Source organism: Mixophyes fleayi, chromosome 6 (assembly GCF_038048845.1).
Source record: "Mixophyes fleayi isolate aMixFle1 chromosome 6, aMixFle1.hap1, whole genome shotgun sequence".
Classification (NCBI taxonomy): domain Eukaryota; kingdom Metazoa; phylum Chordata; class Amphibia; order Anura; family Limnodynastidae; genus Mixophyes; species Mixophyes fleayi.
The window spans coordinates 199,824,954-199,843,763 of record NC_134407.1 but is presented as its reverse complement, the minus strand read 5'-3'; the positions used below and the strand labels follow the sequence as shown (position 1 = coordinate 199,843,763).

Genomic DNA, 18,810 nt, shown 5'->3' with positions numbered 1-18,810 from the left:
GCACCTGCATCTCAACCTCAATACAACAGACTGCGTCTGTCTACACAAGGTTGAGGCAGATATACTTTGCGCTCAGTGTTCTCCCCAGCACCTATTTCCCGGCTGTTTTCACTTGCTCTTTGCACCCAACAGAGTCCTATTAAAATAGGAGAAACAATGGTTTATTCTATTAAAACAGGCACCATCATCATCACCATTTATTTATATAGCGCCACTAAATCCGTAGCGCTGTACAGAGAACTCGCTCACATCAGTCCCTGCCCCATTGGGGCTTACAGTGTAAATTCCCTAACGCACACACACACACAGATAGACTAGGGTCAATTTGTTAGCAGTCAATTAACCTACCAGTATGTTTTTGGAGTGTGGGAGGAAACCGGAGCACCCGGAGGAAACCCACGCAAACACGGGGAGAACATACAAACTCCACACAGATAAGGCCATGGTCGGGAATTGAACTCATGACCCCTGTGCTGAGAGGCAGAAGTGCTAACCACTAAGCCACCGTGCTGCACTATGTGAGCACTAAAGCCAGCTGTGTGTGTCGACTGGTGGCCAGTCTGACCAGTCCTGCCAGATGTGGGCAATAACCTCCAACATTTTTCAATATTATTGCAAAGTATTTCAACTGCCCCACCCAGCTACTCCTTAATGCCACCCGGCTGGCAAAATTGTCTGGGAATGGAACACTATTCATGAGAATGTAGCCTATCCATTTATTAGAAAGCAGCAACGTCACTTGTTGGGAATAAGATGAAGATTAGTACAGCCCACAAAGCACTTTACGCTTCACCTAAAGACAACGTCAGGTTAACAGTTTAGAACTATGACTGCTAGGAAGCATGGACTCTGCCTGTCAACAACACTAACTGATTTTGTATAAGCTTGAAATACATTATCAATCATTTCTGTAATTTAACGGATATAGAACACAGAGGCTTTGTTTGTTTTTGTTTTGTTTTTTTACTTTAGATTAAAAAAGAAAAAAAAATTAAAATAAGTTAAAACCCCAATAAATAAAGTGAATTAATAAGCATACTTCATTCTAATACAAACATCATTTGCATCATAGGGATTTAAAAAAGAAAATCATTTAAGGCACTCCTGAGTTTGGCCATATGAAAATTAATCGTGAGGGAGACTCTGATCAAATGAAAGTCAGCCGGACGTAAAAACAACAGCGCTCCATTCTGATGTTCTGGACTGAGCAGCACTTACAAGACACAAGGTTATATCACACACACTCTTACAGTAATGGTTGGTGTAGCACAGCAGCAGTTACACTCCGCATAGTGTTTTAGGCCTCTGTCAGTGCAAAGGTTTAGATCTTCGGTTTGTCGAGGAGCAGGAGCCAATTTTTGTTCTTAGCCATCACCCTTTTAAGGCCATTTTGTCCCATTACAGGCAGTGGCTCTTGCTGTACTGGAAAGAGGCCATCTGAAGCCTCTTCTTCAGCCGCTCTGCCTCCAGCTCACGGAAATAAGCATCTTCATCTGTCTTTATGATCATCTCCTGCAGCTCCTGAATCTCCTTCTCCATTTTTGACCGCAGTTCTCTCTTCATCTTGTTTAGAGTCTGGAAATGGGCAGAGCATGAGGCACAGATCACAGACTTAGTCTAATACTTAGTGCTGTAGAGGATAAGGTTGGGGGGACACTTACTTTAGACTGCACCTCCTCCCGTGCATGAATTTCTTGCCTCTCCTGGGTCACGGCTTCCGCCAACATTGAGAACTAAGCGGATATGGAGGAAAGTGAGCATGTAATGTAATAATAATCATCATAAGTAGTCTGGAAACTTGTCTTTAAACTGGACATACCTGATCTTTGTAATAATTTTCCATGGACTCGAGTTCATCTTTGTGCCTCTTCGTCTGCTCCTCCCGCTGCTCCTTAGTGTATGAGCGCAGCTCACGCAGTCTCTGCTTCTGTATAGCTAGGCCTTCCTCAAACAGCTTCTTAACGATCTAGAGTGAGAGATCACAGTAGTCAACCCCTGCATGCTCTAGACCCTAATAAGAGTCGTGCGGTGAGTTATATATATTTGCTTTGGTGGACAACAGGGCCTGATCAACAATTAGGCTGATCAGCAACTGGTGTAGTAGCCTAGGGCAGCTATGACCCTTAATCAGGCCCTGGTGGACAATCTAATTAACATGCCGACTGCCTTATGTGTGAGGGGGTGTTTGAGTGCTGTACGTACCCTCTCCTCTCTGGTTCTTGCTCTCATGAGTTTGGCACGGAGTTGGACATGGTAATCTTCATAGTATCGCTTTGCCCGCACCACCTGTTGTCGATTTTCTTTCATTTTATTATGAGCGGACTTTTGCAGACGAATGCGCTCCTTGAAGTCTTTCTGTAATGGAAAACATAGCCTTAGATTAGGAAAAGTAAAAACACACCTGTCCCAATATAAACTCCTTTCACACCTAGGGGTATATTTACTAAACTACGGGTTTGAAAAAGCGGAGATGTTTCTTATAGAAACCAATCAGATTCTAGCTGTCATTATGTAGAATGTACTAAATAAATGACAGCTAGAATCTTATTGGTTGCTATAGGCAACATCTCCGCTTTTCAATCCCACAGTTTAGTGAATATACCCCTTAGTCTGTAGATGTTTTAGTTTGTAGCTGCAGAAGCAATGCACAGGAGCTTGGCTATCACGTTTACAGAATAAAATATCTGGAATTACTTCTACAATAAATCCATAGATATGTATGCAGACAGTCTGGTCACAGAAATTACATTTCAGTCTAATGCTGAAACAGTTTCGCTCATACTCACCAAGCGCTGGTTGTGCCCTTGCTCTCGTCGGATGATATCTACAAGGAGGTCATGTTTCTTGTGAACGTCTTCCACCTGCACGCAAACAATAGATAGAGAGTATAGAGAGTCTCAAGAGATAACAACTGCCTGTTGAATGAGGCAGAGGTGGTGTGTAGCCTGTAAAAAAGTCAACATGGAAAGCTGCAGCGCCTCTTATGTAATGCTAATGTCCAACACAGAGATAAGCCATTTCTTCTAGGACCTATGGCTAGAAGGAATCCTCTGTCAGCAAAGATATGGGAGTCATTAAATGGCTCGCTTACAGTAAGAGCAGGCACTGGGATGCAGGGTGATCTTTTACCTCTTTGTGCAGCTTGCGCTCGCTCCGCTCGTCATCCTGGCTAGCCCTGGCGAGTTGCTCCACCTGTGCAAGCTGCCCCTTCCACATTGTGGTTAGAGTGTGGGGCGAGATCTGTAGATGTGGGAACTCTTCCAGTAAAAGAGGTAACAAGTCATTTTCCTTGATCTTCACTACAAAGACAAACACCACAAAGCTCTGTATTACAGCTCTAGAACCTGCACGTGGATATCAGCCATTGTAGGCAACATGACTTACGCCGTCCGGAGGGCTTATTGCAGTTTGGGGTCCATTGCTTTGGTTTGGGGGGCTGCCTTGTCTGTTGTCCAGAATACACCTTCTCATAAGATTTTTTCTGAGGCTTTTTAAAAATATTCTCTTTAAACTCTTGTTCCTTTAGGAAACAGAAGAGACATTAAAACCAACATGAAAAAAAAACTTGTATCTCAAAGAGAATTGAGGATGTAAGATACAAGATTTGGTCTTCTCTAAACAGCATTCCAATTACAGGTTACAGACCAACTATCAACAGACAGCTGGTGTATATAGCACCACCACTTGGTCAGGCTGTCAGTGGTACTGCACACAAATAAATATTTCTCTCCGTGGCTTTTCAACGCAAAACGTCACCACAAATCCTGGTTTAATTCAGCAATTTCCACCTGCACACAGCAGTGGTACCACCAGTTTCTGTACTAGAATACTAAACGTTATAAATGCTACTTGTGGAAGGCAAAACAGATCCCCCGAGAAGCATTTCCCCATGTAACCACACAGGGTTTAGAATCTCTCATTTGCTGCTTCATTTTACACACTTCCTTGTTGCCCCCAAGCCATGTTCCCGCTTTACACCAAATGGTTCAGTTTCTGTCTTCACCCACCCTGCTCTCCCAGTAGCTCTGATCTTGCACAGCCCATTATTAGCCTGAGAGATCAGAACTAACTAGTGACTCTCTTCCTTCCATCCCCTCTTCTTGTCATTGTAACCCAGATATCCACCCCCAGCTACACTAGACCCAAATCAGTACTTGCTATACATAAAGGACAACTTCTTCTCCATGTTATCAGATGCTCATTTGGATCCATAATCTGGGCTCACATCTTGCACAGCTGTTCCACAAATGAATACATAAAAGTGTATCTTGCCTCTCCCCCTTCCTCGTTTTACACCTTGAGCCGGCCTCTACTGCTCACACAGCGTGCACACAGTAATGAGGGTTGTGTAACAGGGTAAGAGAACCTCATCTGGTACCTGCTCTTGTTTCAGTCACTGTTACTATCTCCCTTCTATGTACTGCAGTTACTGATAATTACAGTGAGATAAGCAGCTTCAACCATGTGGCACAGTATAGATACCACGGTCAATGCAGAAACAAAAAACTTCTGGCAAAGTTGGCGTAGAGCGTTGGCTACTAACATTCTCCTTTAACTTTTCCTTTAGTTTTGACAATTTGAGCCGCTCGGTTTCCCCGAAGGCCTTCAATTCCTCCTCATAGGCATTTGTTAGCATCTGCAGAGGGAGAGAGGCAAATGCAGAATTCAGACCACAATTTAAAACAAAACACACAAAAAAAACCAAACAAACAGATAAACAAATCTATATTACAGAGTTAAAAAAAAAAATATATATAGAGCTAAACTTACTGAACTGTGTACTTTTTACAAACTTGTAGTCCATTAGATAACAAATTCTCTGCAAAAAGTAGTGCACACACACGAGGCGCACCAGCGATGTCATGGCTAGCATAACTGACAGGCTAAGCTTTGCCGTTTCAGCTGTTTGTCCTGTATCAGTTCTATTTTAGACACAGCATAGTGGACTAGGGAAGATAGATATGATGAGGATTAATGCCACACTCCCTTTAAGGATGGTGGAAGCACGGTTCAGCTTGGAGTATCAGAAAGGTGCATTTCTTTATAAGCAGAGGACTGTTTTAGAGTGCGATGTGGACCCAGATCCTACCTGAGACTTTAACCGCTGCAGATCCAGTTCTTTCTGAACTTCTCTCCTAATTTTTCCCATCTCCCCTCTGGCGTCCTTACAGAGAGCATCCTCAAACTGTGCAGACAGCGACGGGTGTGGGGGCGGCAACGGGGAAGATGACAGAGAACGTGGCCTGGTCAGGGTCTTCTTCGGCTGCTGTGCAGCTGCAGAGGGAGAAGATACTAGCATTACCAAGTCACCAATGGAGGCTATGTTCCCATCTCCAGTAGTTCCTATTGTCTCAGCATTGTAGTTCATATTAAATTACCTCTAGAAGGTTATTACCTGCAGTCATCATGATGCTCTACACTACCATCTGCTGGTTATACTTAGAACTGCACCTGTTCAGCATTTGTCTCAGGTTATCTGCGTTTGCACAATCCTGCACCACTGAACGTACCATGCAGCCGCTTCTTCCTGCGGAACTCGATGATGCTGTCGCTGTGGTGAGAGAGCTTGTCTTCCTCTTTCGCTTCACTGATCCCGGTCTGTTCCCCCTGCACCGCCTTCTTCAGCATCTGTCCACCAAACACAGAGTAAGAAACAGGACCACACAACAGAAGTCCGGCATGGTGTGCGCACAACATGGGACTAGACTCACATGGTCCAGCTCATCCAACCGCCGAGACAGTTTCTTGGACATTTCCTGTAGTTCAAGTTCTGATAATTTGTTCCTAGCTCTTTGAACAGAGAGTGGCTCCTCCACTAGGGACAGGGGAAGTGGCTCTGAAGTCCTGGAGCTGGGGGGGGGGGGCAGGAGGAGGCAATACATTACTTATCAGGACAGATTCAGTGTATAGAAGTAACCTAAAGGGAAATGTATGCAACAGGTAGCATAGAGTGTGCTGCTGCATTGTTCCTGTGATCTTTGCTACTCACTTTATTAAGGAAAACTCGGACCCCAGAGTGGAGTGTTCATCTGTCAGTTGCCGAGGTGGGGAGCTGGATTCTGCGCGGCTTCCTTCCTCACTGGCCAAAGTCCAGTCACCGCGCTCTCCCAGTGTGCTTTGCAGGGTCATTAACCGAATATCAGGCTGAGTGCGGAATGCAACTTTCTTTTGTCCCACATGTAAGGAAGGAACCTAAAAATAAACAGCAATAGCCACAGAATACATATTAAATTGGAAGATCAATTTTACACATTCCACGAACACCATAGGAGAACTCCTCCCCTCAAAGTAACAGCAACTTAGGGAGCACTGTTGCTACTATGGGGTATGCAGAATTCCCATCATTAGCTCTAGAGGGGTAATCAACCACACAGTGCAATCAGTCAGAGTACCATTTAATCCCTCGGAAGCTGGCTGTGTATAGAATCTCACCTCTGCAGCTGTACTATGGGCCATCTCCTTCAGGCTCCTGCTTGTCAGAGATTTCAATTGCTTTGACTCTGGAAGGAAAGTAAAGCAGTACATCTTGGTCACACAGGATTAATGAGTGATTTATCTGATCTTTAGTTAAATGTCTTTGCTGTAACAATGAAAAGGTTCACGACATTAGCCATAGTCACAGCTTCAGTGTGAAGTCATCAATGGGCCAACAAAGCCTGTCCCCGACACTACAGCGCAACATGTCAAACTACTTCTAGATTATAGGTTGTTAAACTGAAACTACATCGCTAGTAATACGATTACAGTTATCTGGCACTTAGCAGTTCCGCAGTTGTCCATCATTATGATTAGCTCATTTATAACACACAGAAAAGGAAGTAGGCAGAATGGTTTGGATAATAGCAGGAACTCTTTTTGCAAGAGGTTGTAATCTACAGATCCACACATCAACCCAATGACTATAGGGCTAGGTAAAGGATGACCAAGTCCCCATTCTGTTAATCCGGAAGGCAGCAAAAATCTCACTAAGATGCAAGTAAACCTATTATATATAGTGTATTGCCCTAAATATGCCTGAAATAGTCAAAGTCTGTTCTGCACTCAGTTTGTCCAGTATTCAATTTGCCGACAGATTTACAGAACCTTGAGAGTGGATTTTCGCTGGCTTGCATCATCTCGCTCCTGTGCAGAACCTAGTCTGGGTGCAGGCGTAAAGTCTCCTAAGTAACCAATAGGCTATGCACAGATAGGTGCACCCAAACCAACCGTGACACCACTGGAAGTTTCAGTTTAAATAACCGACATTCTTTGCTTTGCTCTGTGAGCTTTTTATTGTAAATCAGGATGCGATGTTAGCTCTTTTTAACATAAGTACAAAGATTAAATATTCCCTGACAATATTTATATACAGGGCTGCAGTGAAAGGTCAGGGCTAGACTGAACAGTACATCCTACCTACATGTGCATTCTACTCTTAACAAAAAAAAAAAAAAAATTCATTTTGATATAATTGCAATTTAAAAGTAATTCCCAAGTGGCTTTCAATAAGAGAAATATGTCTTACATTACTCAAAAATGGTCAACCTGCTGACAAGTAAAGACATTTCTGTAGAGCTCACAATAGACTGATACCAACTTTCAGTGGCAGGGAATTTTATTAATTGGACAGGATGAGATAAGACGTATTATTGTCAATCTGCACTGATTGCTTATATCAGACATGGTTTATACTATTTTTACTGACAGCGCAGAGAATAATTTACCGTGACTTGCAGAACTGGTCATGTCTGGAACGCCATCTGCATTAGGGGGAGGATCCGTACTTCTCACCAGACTGTCGCTGCTTATAGACACCTGGACATCCCGGCTAATGGCGAGAGGTCTGCTGTCATGGGGTTGGTACGGTCGATTTAAAGGGATGGCTGATGGAGGTTCCTCCTGGGTCCGCGGTCTGGCCTGGCCTACTGGAGACACAAGATCAACACCAGTGAGAGAGGAGAAAACTGAACAGTGCAAAAAATTAACAACTTACAAACTAACCCAATTGAAGGGCACATACATTCAATTACTAATAAAGCTGCAGCCCCCTACTTGCCTACAGTAGGTTACTCACTGTGGATGGCTTCTTTGTGGGTAGACACATGAGGAGCAGATATAGATGATCGGGGGACATCACCTAACTTGGCAGCCTGCAAGGGGAGCGACCTCTGTTCCTTCTGCCTTAATCTTTCTAAATCAGAGCCTGTAATCACATAGTAAAATATAGACACCGGTTCTCATACATACACACACAAATATATATATATATATACACACACACATAATCTATCTTGTAACTGTATGACTACCAGAGCACATTACAGTGAATATATTTGGAGGGTATTTCTGAAAACTGGTGCACAGGTAACGTACAGAAGAGGTGCTGTATCCAATAACCAATTTGTTCCGTCATTTACCTAGTGCAGGGTAAAAAAATGAAAGCAAATATATGCCTTGGACATTTGTTTAATTAACAGTTGCTGTGTCCAACAAGTCATTCTGCACAGCTAGAAATGAAAATCAGACATTAAATAAAATAGTATATTTTCCCTGGCTGTAGACAGCATCTGTATCACATTAAGGTAGATACTGCAGATGGGTGAAGCTGCGCTTCCTTGTTGATGTTCGTGCAGCCACGTGATAGAGCCTATATAGTGGTAGAGGGGAGTCCCCACCCTCCAGAGATAATTGTGGGACAAAAATATACATAGGTTTTTGGGCGCATGAGATATGTGCATTCATAAAGGTGTGGATGCAACAATCATTGTAAAAAGGGCGATGTTTATTGACAATAAACATCACCATTTATACAATGATTGTTACACCCACACTTTTATGAATACTTCTGTATTACATTCACCTCTCAGTGTAAAGGTGTGCGCGGTGTCTCCAAGCCGAATGAGTTCAGCCGTGGATTCTGATCCGTCCACTTCCCAAGAAGGTGCGATGTGGTCCAAAGAGAGAGACCTGCAAAGAACACATTGTGACTTTCCATCAACATCTAGTGGAGGCGAGAGGGTTGCGAAACAATACAAAAGGAAAATAAAGCCGCTGCAATTAGCCAAAGAACAACGGCAGAGCTTCAAAGCCAGCATAATGGGATTACTACTGAATGTTAAGAGAGAAATCTATTTCTTCCCAACAAAACTGGAGAAAGCGTGTCTGGAATAACCAGGTATAAAGTCTTACCCTGCAGATGAAGGCTCCTTCAGGGTGGGCAATATGTCCTTACGCTCCTTGGGAATTTCCTCGTGCTGACCCCGCAGATTAACTTCTTTAAAATTGTCAATATCATCTGAACAAATGAAATGCATAAGAACAAGCCGCTCAGAGTTGTGTGTTCTTGCTTCACAAGAAAACTACATCATCTCACTACACAATAACTTTCACAAAACGTGATCAAATAACAAAAAAAATCTAAAAACTTGATTCACCAGAACCCACGGTGCCATTTGAATATTAACAAAATGCTTGATCCGAATAGATATTTAAATACAAGGACATGTACATGTGTAGCTGCGTGGAAAACTGCACCAGGGGAACGTATGAATTTCACCCTGGACACAATTTCTGAAGTCCGAGAGCAATTTTTACTAATGGCAGCTCCCATTTTCTAATAGCTAAAGAACTGCTCCAAATTTAAGGACCACTGTTCACTACAAAACATCAGTCTATTTAGTAGAGACAGAATTTGACAGCAGAGAAGACCCTACAGGTCCTGGTATTTTTTTTTTTTGTGCGAGCTTCTTTTTAGGACCGGAAATTGTGCTTGGTAAGACAATTGCCATTATTTCCCGTGATCACATTTTATGACATCCCAATTTCTTAAATGAGGTTTGTCATTTGTTAACAACCTCCCAATTTCCCCTTAGGTGGGGATCCACTCTCTTGGATATCCCAGGTTATCCTGTATTAGAATGCAAGTCCTTAACCAGTGGCACTATTGAGATAAATGCGCAATCAGTGTGACTGGGTGGGAAATTCAGACTACTGGGACTGGAATTTCTACACTTCATTGCGTAGGAGCTGTGACCTTTAATCCCCAGGGAAAGGGGAGGAAGAGGTATCCGATGGCCTCAATGCCTTGATATTTGAGGTTATGGGAAGAAAAGCATGAGAATGGGGAAACACAATCTGAAAACCATCCCACTACAGGCACCAATGTGGAGCCACATGGCTTGTACAGGGGCTCCCAATGCCTAAATAAAAGACATTTATTTTTCTGTTTACTACTAGCATCAGCTGAAGGCTGAAGACAAGGACAATTTTCATATGCAAGTCAGTCATTGGTGTTTTGGTAACTACCTGGTGAAAAGATATTTCTGTTCAAATAAATCCCTTAATGACTCTGTGCTTGTTGTAATATTTCAATAAACATCTTGTTACCACTGTGTATTTTAACTGTTGTTTCTGCAATAGTAATTGTGACAGAATAGCCTTACTCTGCCATTCTGCACCACCATGTTTTATGGGGAATCCTTTGCATTCAGGAACTTGGTATCACTGCATGGCCAAAGCAAACACTCACCAACTGTGTGCTCAATGCACCAAAGTGGTATACCCCATTGTAGGAGGTTTATTCACCAGACATTGCTTACGCTTCCAGTTAGTACATCTGATGCAGAATCTTTGTTGGTTACACTGGCTAAATCCTACATACCGCATACTTTGGATCAGGAATAGAGTGCAACAGGTAGTGTACATGTTGGGCTTAACACGGGAGACACTGCGCTTTAATATGTTGGTCACAGCAGGGATAGGTCCTGCCACAATGGAATTTGGGCTTTTGGAGATCAGAATGACTTCAAAGGGCTTGTGCCTGGGTTCTAGCTCCACTTTCCAGCCTAATTTGGCCATATGCTGCTGTGCCGCCAGCTACAGAATTCTGAGCTGATTTGCTCTGGGACTCCCAGTAGACAGCGCGCCTTCTTGGTAAGCAGAACTTGCATGGTGTCCTCTGCACCCTGTTTAGGAGACTGGAATTGTTGCAGCAAAACGCTGTCCCTTCTGGGGTCACTAGCCCTCACCCCACTGCACCACCAAAAGACAGTGCCGCACTACATATAATTAGTTAATACACTATGTGTGATAGATAGATAGATGTCTATCTATCACTGTGGTGCACCTTGAGACACTGTTAAACATTTCACATGTGGGAAGGGAAAGTGGGTCCCAGCCACAGTAATTATATAGTTTCCTTTAGATCGTAAGTTCTAATGAGTAGTGATTTCCCCCGTACTGACTTCATTCCTACCCCTCGCTTGTCACCTTCAGCTACCCTTGTAGTTTCCCTTTGTAATATGACTTGATTTAAGTTATCAATCTTGTTTTACTACTTCTATTCGTTACCCATGCTTATCAGTTCTACTTCTGCCGTGTCCATTTTTGTGAACCTTTGTGTTTTATGTGAACTAGGTCTACCTTTTTGTACCATCACAATGGAACTTTGTGGCACCCTATCAAGACGAATAATAATAATACGTTTATTGATAGCTCTTGTGATGCGGGGTGAATGGGAGAGAGTGCCCAGTGTACTCACTCCAATCCAAAAACCTGTTGGGATAAAGCAATGCTGAGTATTTAATCCAAGTCTGCGACTCACCTCCGTTCTGAGAAGAAGCTTCGCTGATCTGTTCTGTCAGATATTCCAACAATCCATCATATATCTCCAGAAGATTTCTGATAGACTCTGGGTCCCCTTGGACAATGTTCTCCCCTGCAGAAAGATCAAAGTGGATTATTATGTATACTGCATTCAATATGCTAAAAATTCCAGTTTTGGGTGTACGGACCTCTAGAGGGCCATCAATATCCAACTGGAAACATATTACCCGCAGGTATTTTTGTGGTCCTAAGCTTACCAGCAAGCATCCGTAAATAATGCTTTATGATATTTATACAAGACAGGGCAAGCTTGTATAGTGCACCACACATTCACACACCCAAACTTTCAGTACTTGGCACAATACTTTGCATATAATAATCCTCTGGGACAGGGTAAGGACACATCTGTGAATTACTACATAAAGTTTTATAAGTCGCTGAAAGTTATGTTAAACATTATACGCAAATCACATTTCATTTGTAAATGAACAATACGCTGCAATTTACTTTGCTTCCAAACAATTTTGTTTATTGGAAATTCTGGTTTTATTTATCATAAAGTTTTACTACAAAGGTTAATCAAGTGCCATCTAAGAGGCAGGTATAGAAACCACTGCCATCACTTCAAGAGCACCTGTCATTTCTGAGATGAAGGTCCTGCGCCTCATTCTACCTGGAAGACTTCAATTGTAAATGCGCTAAAAAAAATGCTGATACTATATAAATAAATGTTAATAATTATGCCTGAGCACGCTGTATACAAATACCAGCTCACTAAGTGGTGGCTTCCTACGTCAGCGTCTGTACTTGTGAGACAGAAGAGCCGTTACGTAGAGGAGAGCCACCCGGATTGAGCAGGAGTCTACAGCAGACATTTGCATGTAGCGCACAGGGACATTTCATGCACTCTTTCGGGACAAGCGAGCAGTGACTGGACTTCATGCATTAAAAGAGGAAAAAAAACAAAACACAATGTATTGGCCTTTATCTCAGAAATGACAGTGCCATTTTAAAAGGGGAACCTACTTTTGGATAACTTTGCCCTCTCTCATGTAGAAAATAGAGTGGAGGAGGAGGGTGTCTGTGCATGCCTGTCCCATAGAGCGAAAAAGAGGAACTCTATTGATGGTTTATTTATTTTAAGAGAAGGATCAACAAAATTCCTTCCCCTGAGCTGCAAGCTCCCACATTTAGGCAACAGGAGAGGTGGTGGGTACCCCCTTCCACTTGCTGCATGGTGAATAAGGAGGAAGAATACCAGGGTTTTATACAAAATTGGATATCCCAACGCTGGAACAGAAATAACTTTGACATAATCACATGGGTCAGCAGAACAGTGATGATCTCACAATAAAAAACAAACAAAAAAAACACAAACATAGGTTTTTTTTGTTTGTTTTAATGTACACTCTCTTGTCCAAAATATGACCCATATAAAAGCTATTCCTTGATACAAAAGTCGAAAAAAATTTCTATTACGTTAAGAACTAAATAAACTTGGGTTACCACATTCTATTGATATCTAAGGCTAACAGCCATTTTACTAGCAAATCAAAAGCACGACAGCCCCAATCCATAAATAAAGTACAAAGGGGAATGAATATATGGCGAAAAATTCTGTTCATGATTAATCAATATTTACTGAATAATAACAGTAAACAGAATAAAAAGAAACATTATACTATAATAAAAAAAGTTTGTGTCATTGTTTGAATTTCCTAAAGACCTATTGGCCAGGAGATGACATACCTGATCACCAGTAATTACCTGTTATATGAGAGAGACTAACTTGCAGATAGTCCAGGGCTAGCGAGTCAATCACAGACTGGACGTTGTGGACGTCATCTTCTGGACTGCAGGAGTCGGCAATAAAATCTGTGGAAAGCATACATCTGTATTACTACCAGGCTAGTCTGCTCTGTTCCGTCACACAGACGTGCCACCAACAAGACCACCGTTCTTTCCACGGGACGTCTCTGGTCCTGTTTACAGACACATCAAACTATGCAGTAACAAACCCAGTTCTGGACCAGTCTTGGAACATAGCAAACCATGCATCTGAGCTATTTAATGTCACATGTCACCCTACCATGTTATATCAATGAGCCATTACTATGGCAGCACGGTGGCTTAGTGGTTAGCACTTCTGCCTTACAGCACTGGGGTCACGAGTTCATTTCCCGACCTTGGCCTTATCTATGTGGAGTTTGTAGGTTCTCCCCGTGTTTGCGTGGGTTTCCTCCGGGTGCTCCGGTTTCCTCCCACACTCCAAAAATATACTAGTAGGTTAATTGGCTGCTATCAAAAATTGAGCCCAATATCTCTCTCTGTCTGTGTATGTATATTAGGGAATTTAGACTGTAAGCTCCAATGGGGCAGGGACTGATGTGAGAGAGTTCTCTGTACAGCGCTGCGGAATTAGTGGCGCTATATAAATAAATGATGATGATTACTTACCAGGCACTTTTTCCCCTAAAATATTCTCATACAGTGTAACAAAGACACGGGCGTCACAGTGCTTCAAGTCTCTGACATGTAGGTTAATATGGCATTTGTTCAGCAAGTTGTTGGCGACAGTCACCCAGTCTACACATAAAAACAGACAAGAGTATAAGATGTCACTTTAAAGGTGACGAACAAACAAGCAAGAGGCAGGACATGATTTCTTTAAATACCTTACAATCAGCAGAATATAAAAATGACAATTGCTGAAACTTATTTATAATGAGGTACATATAGCTCTGTGTCTATGTCACCCACCAATCATGTAGTCCAGCATAGACTGTATTTTTAACCTACCAAAGTCAACAACCGACTCAACCCACCTTTGGGCGCTACCATATCTATCCTGCAAAGAGAGAGGCATTGGATTTGAAAAAGCATACTAAGCGAAACACGCATCGGCGATCATCGATCTGCCACATATTTTAAATATAATATTAAAGAGAGTAGGTGTAATAGGGCACTCAAGGGGCTATTTCAAAGTTTAAAAAAAATTAACACTTTATTGATAATTCTTTAAAAGAAATTCTTTATAGAAAATCAACATTTATTAGCGAAATAGTAAAAAACTTATATATGAAAATGAAAAAAACAATAATAGTATACTGTTAAAAGTAGCAGGTAAACTGCTAGACTGTGCCGCTGATTGTATAATTCTTACAGGTAATCAACTTTCCTTAATATATAGCTCCTCAATTATCTCTGCCCAGTCATAATAGTGATAATTCCCTCCATTGAGAATATATCCCATTATACTGTGATAATAGGTACCTTTGGACATTTGTCATAAAGATACTAAGAAAAATCACTTATTGGTCTGTGATAACAATTGCCATTGATTAAGCACATTAGCGAAACGCGTGTCAGCGTTTGTGCACACTGTTCTCCCACAATTTAAATAACTTATTCTGCTCAATCTACTTACCGCTTTATTATTTTAATCAACCTGATAATCTAATGCCGTTTTCGGTTAGGGGAACTTGGTCACTCATTTAGCTAGTGACTGTTTCAAATATCTGCTTGTTATAGCGTCTGGTCACTTATATGATGCTTTTGTTATGTGCTATAGGAATTACCCCAGGAGGCACCAATGTATTATAGGGCTTAGCGGCTCACAGAAATATTTGAGAGACCTCCCTGGGGAGCTCCTGTTCACAAAAGTTATAACATACGATACTTAAACCAGCAAAAATAGGTTGTAGCAGCATGAACATCTAATTATAAGATACTAATTCTATAATTGGACTGCTATATAAACATAAGGTCCATTTATCTAGGCACCATAATCATATGAATACAATATATATTATCACAGACCAATAAGTGATTTTTGACAAATGTCCAAAGGTACTTTTCTTAACGGTACACCTATTATCACAGTATAATGGGATATACTCTCAATGGAGGGAATTATCACTTTTATGACTGGGCAGAAATAATTGAGGAACTATATATTAAGGAAAGTTTATTACCTGTAAGAATTACACAATCAGCAGCACAGTCTAGCAGTTTACCTGCTACTTTTAAGAAGTATATTATTTTGTTTTTTTCATTTTCATATAAGTTTTACTATTTCGCTAACAATGTTGATTTTTTATAAAGAATTTCTTTTAAAGAATTATCAATAAAATGTTAATTTTTTTTAAACTTCGATCCAGCCCCTTGAGTGCCCTATTACACATACTCTTTTCCTCTCTTTAATATTATACTGTATTATATGTGAAGGTGCACCTCCTCCAGTGACATTGAGTGACTAGATAATTATACAATATTATTAAATGGAATTGATGATGAAATAACATGTCACTGTTTTAGTGGGCTTACTCGGTGCGATACATATTTGTTTGGTACATATTTTAAATACTCTGCCAACTGCAACCATATTACTACCTTCCTAATCCAAGTCTTCTAGACTAACGCGATAGAACTCAGACGTATAATAGGATTAGGTAGACATACTGACTATCAATCTCCACTTATTTCTACAATCAATTTGATTGATTTAACCCTCAGAATACCAGGCATCCAAGTAGATTTAATATAAGATCATTGGATAAGATTAACAATACTATATATAAGATGCTTTGATACTTCTATTTGGTGACATTGGGCTTCATTAATTAAGGATCTTAACTTGAGAAACTTCTTATTTCAGTCTCCTGGACAAAACCATGTTACAATGCAAGGGGTGCAAACTAGTATTCTGTTTTGCCGTAAGGTAAATACTGATTGTTTTTTCATGTAGCACACAAATATCAACTTTAAATGTCAGTGTACAAATAAGCTATCAAGTATTTGTGTGCTACATGAAAAAACAGTCAGTATTTAACTTATGTGCAAAACAGAATACTAATTTGCACCCCTTGCATTGTAACATGGTTTTGTCCAGCAGGGCCACCTTAACTACTTTTTGGGCCCCAAAAAAAAAAATTATATAATATATATATATATATATATATATATATATATATATATATATATAAAATTTATAATAGTGTGTGTAAAAAAAAAAATATATGTAAAAAAAATAAAGTGAATATATATATATATATATATATATATATATATATATATATATATATATACACACACAGGCCCCGTAACTTACCTTAAGTCCGCTCCCCTTCTCCTTTTAACCGCGCCACTGAGTCTCTTCTGCGCTGTGGTTGCAGTGAATGCTGGGCATGACATCACGCCCAGCATTCACTGCGAGCACAGCACGGAAGAGGAGACCAGGGAGGGAGCCGGATCACCGCAAGGTAAGTATTTTCATTTTTTTTTTTTTTTTTCAGGATTTTTTTTTTTTACAGAGCTGCCTCGGACGGGCCCCCAGGCACCTGCCCATTGTGCCCAATGGAAGAGACGGCCCTGTTGTCCAGGAGACTTAAATAAGAAGTTTCTCAAGTTAAGAACCTTAATGAATCAGGCCCATTGTTATCATTGTATCAATGACAATATGTTAATACCTGGATAAGGGACATCAATGAAAATACTAAGGGATGCAAATCTACTAAGGGACACAAATTGGTTATAATAAAAGTGAAGAAAGTAATCTTTATAAAGCACCCAATGTTGCAGTAGATTAGCTGTAACCCCCCCCCCCTCCCCCCTCCCCCCAGAAAAACAGTTTATTATTTACAATCATTATACTATAATGATAACTGATAATTATGCAACACAGTTAAGCTGATATAAATAGACTGATCGGCTACAATAACTATCCATATAGAATATTCTACTGCATGCATAAATGATATCCCTGAACAAGTCATTCATGTAGAGTTTGTGAATATCAGTTATCCTGACAATCTGTCTGTTAGGATAGCATGAGAAACAGACATTATCATTAGTAACTCATGGTATAGCAGTTGAATAAATATTGATTTATGAAACAAGCAAAAACACCAATGAAACAAATTAAAACGTTTATTAATATAAATAAATATTGTGGCAAAGCTACTGCAGAACATTCTGCACGTGTAATTCACATTTATTACACTTTGTAATCACATCACACAATATTTTTTTGTTTGTGCTTTTATTTTGTTAATTATCAAGAACCAGGTAGACTTACATTTTTTTTAATGGTTAATAATAAAATAAATATTTTAATGAATTTATAGCAAAATTTAACATTCTGGAGTGGCCCGATTTTAACAAGTCATTTTAGGACAATTAATCTTCAAGATGTCAATTGTAACTCAATCCCTGGTATTTTTTACATACATATATGTGCAGGATTCCGACCACACAACAACACACAAAAAAAAAATATCTGAACTTATATTATTGTATTTAAGAAGTTAAAAAGACCTAAATTATTCCAGCACCACATACAATAAAAATGTAATGTCTACACCATCCATGGTGTCGGGAGTAATTTAGGACTCTAAATTTTATGTTTACACACATTAACAACAAGATGTCCAGAGTATGGTAACACACAGCGAAGAGTACTTAATCATTCAGAAATGAGAACATCAGATGATTAATGTGTCTCAGATCTACCAGCCACAGACAGTGACAAAGCAGACACAATATATAAGCAGCCAAACACATAGGTGCTGGGGTGGTATGAAGCACCCAGGCTCCGCTGTACTCCTCTATGTGCCAGCTCTGGGCTATAACTCTGCCCATGGCATCAGGAGATTTGGCTGCCAATGTTAATATAAATTATTGGTCCATTTTCACCTGGAGGCTGCAGTTATTGCTGCCCAATAATAAGTGTTTTATAACAGCAGCCCCCAGACATGACCAGGTCACACTGGCCTGCCTGCAGGGTATTACTGATCTATGATGCTGTTCCTGCCCCTGGTGTAGGGCAAATGGGGTAAATAATGGGGTGAACCCAGACACTGACCTGTCTCCTGTGTGCCCATCGTGCCCTTGGGTATAATGAGTCCTGCTACTGCCCCCAGACCCAGGGGGGTATCAGCCTCTAGTTGCCCCTCTGCCACCCAGCAGTTCAGGGTATTTAAACCACCAGTGCTCTGTGATTGGTGGGCTCTAACATGGCTGTTGCTTCCGGATATGACGTCACATCTCTTCGGCTAAGCGGGTATATTTCAGCTCTACGCTAACGGCGCTGGGCTCGGGACTTAGTGACGGGGCTCCGGCTCTGTCCTTAGATTAAAATGTATCCCGGTTACCGAGAGTAAAAATCGTTAGACGTTACCGCTCAGTCATTGTATACCTCCGCCGCAATATAGTCCTGGCGTGACGTCA

The 18,810-nt window shown here is 40.9% G+C and overlaps 1 protein-coding gene across 2 annotated transcripts; it reads right to left on the bottom strand.

The window, feature by feature from the left end:
• Positions 1-939: 939 nt before the first annotated feature.
• Positions 940-18,772, bottom strand: CEP95 (centrosomal protein 95). 2 transcript variants are annotated; one of them, XM_075178003.1, is made up of 21 exons: positions 18,446-18,772; positions 14,041-14,169; positions 13,351-13,458; positions 11,582-11,695; positions 9,169-9,274; positions 8,840-8,946; positions 8,054-8,182; positions 7,704-7,904; positions 6,433-6,500; positions 5,990-6,192; positions 5,712-5,850; positions 5,511-5,628; positions 5,090-5,274; positions 4,544-4,636; positions 3,385-3,520; positions 3,130-3,299; positions 2,787-2,861; positions 2,203-2,355; positions 1,820-1,966; positions 1,662-1,733; positions 940-1,575 (listed from the first exon to the last, which is right to left on the bottom strand). In XM_075178003.1, the coding sequence occupies exons 1-21, from the start codon at positions 18,462-18,464 to the stop codon at positions 1,399-1,401; spliced, it is 2,649 nt and encodes an 882-aa protein (XP_075034104.1). In that variant the 5' UTR covers positions 18,465-18,772; the 3' UTR covers positions 940-1,398. The 2 variants fall into 2 exon arrangements, with proteins under 2 accessions (XP_075034104.1, XP_075034105.1); XM_075178004.1 differs by having other exon boundaries at positions 7,704-7,901.
• Positions 18,773-18,810: the final 38 nt, after the last annotated feature.

Bases quoted from the DNA above. Each gene is read 5' to 3' on its own strand.
- CEP95 (XM_075178003.1), bottom strand. The intron at 2,862-3,129 runs GTAAAAGATCAC...GTTTGCGTGCAG, and splicing joins AGCGCAAGCTGCACAAAGAG to GTGGAAGACGTTCACAAGAA. The intron at 1,734-1,819 runs GTATGTCCAGTT...ATATCCGCTTAG, and splicing joins AAAATTATTACAAAGATCAG to TTCTCAATGTTGGCGGAAGC.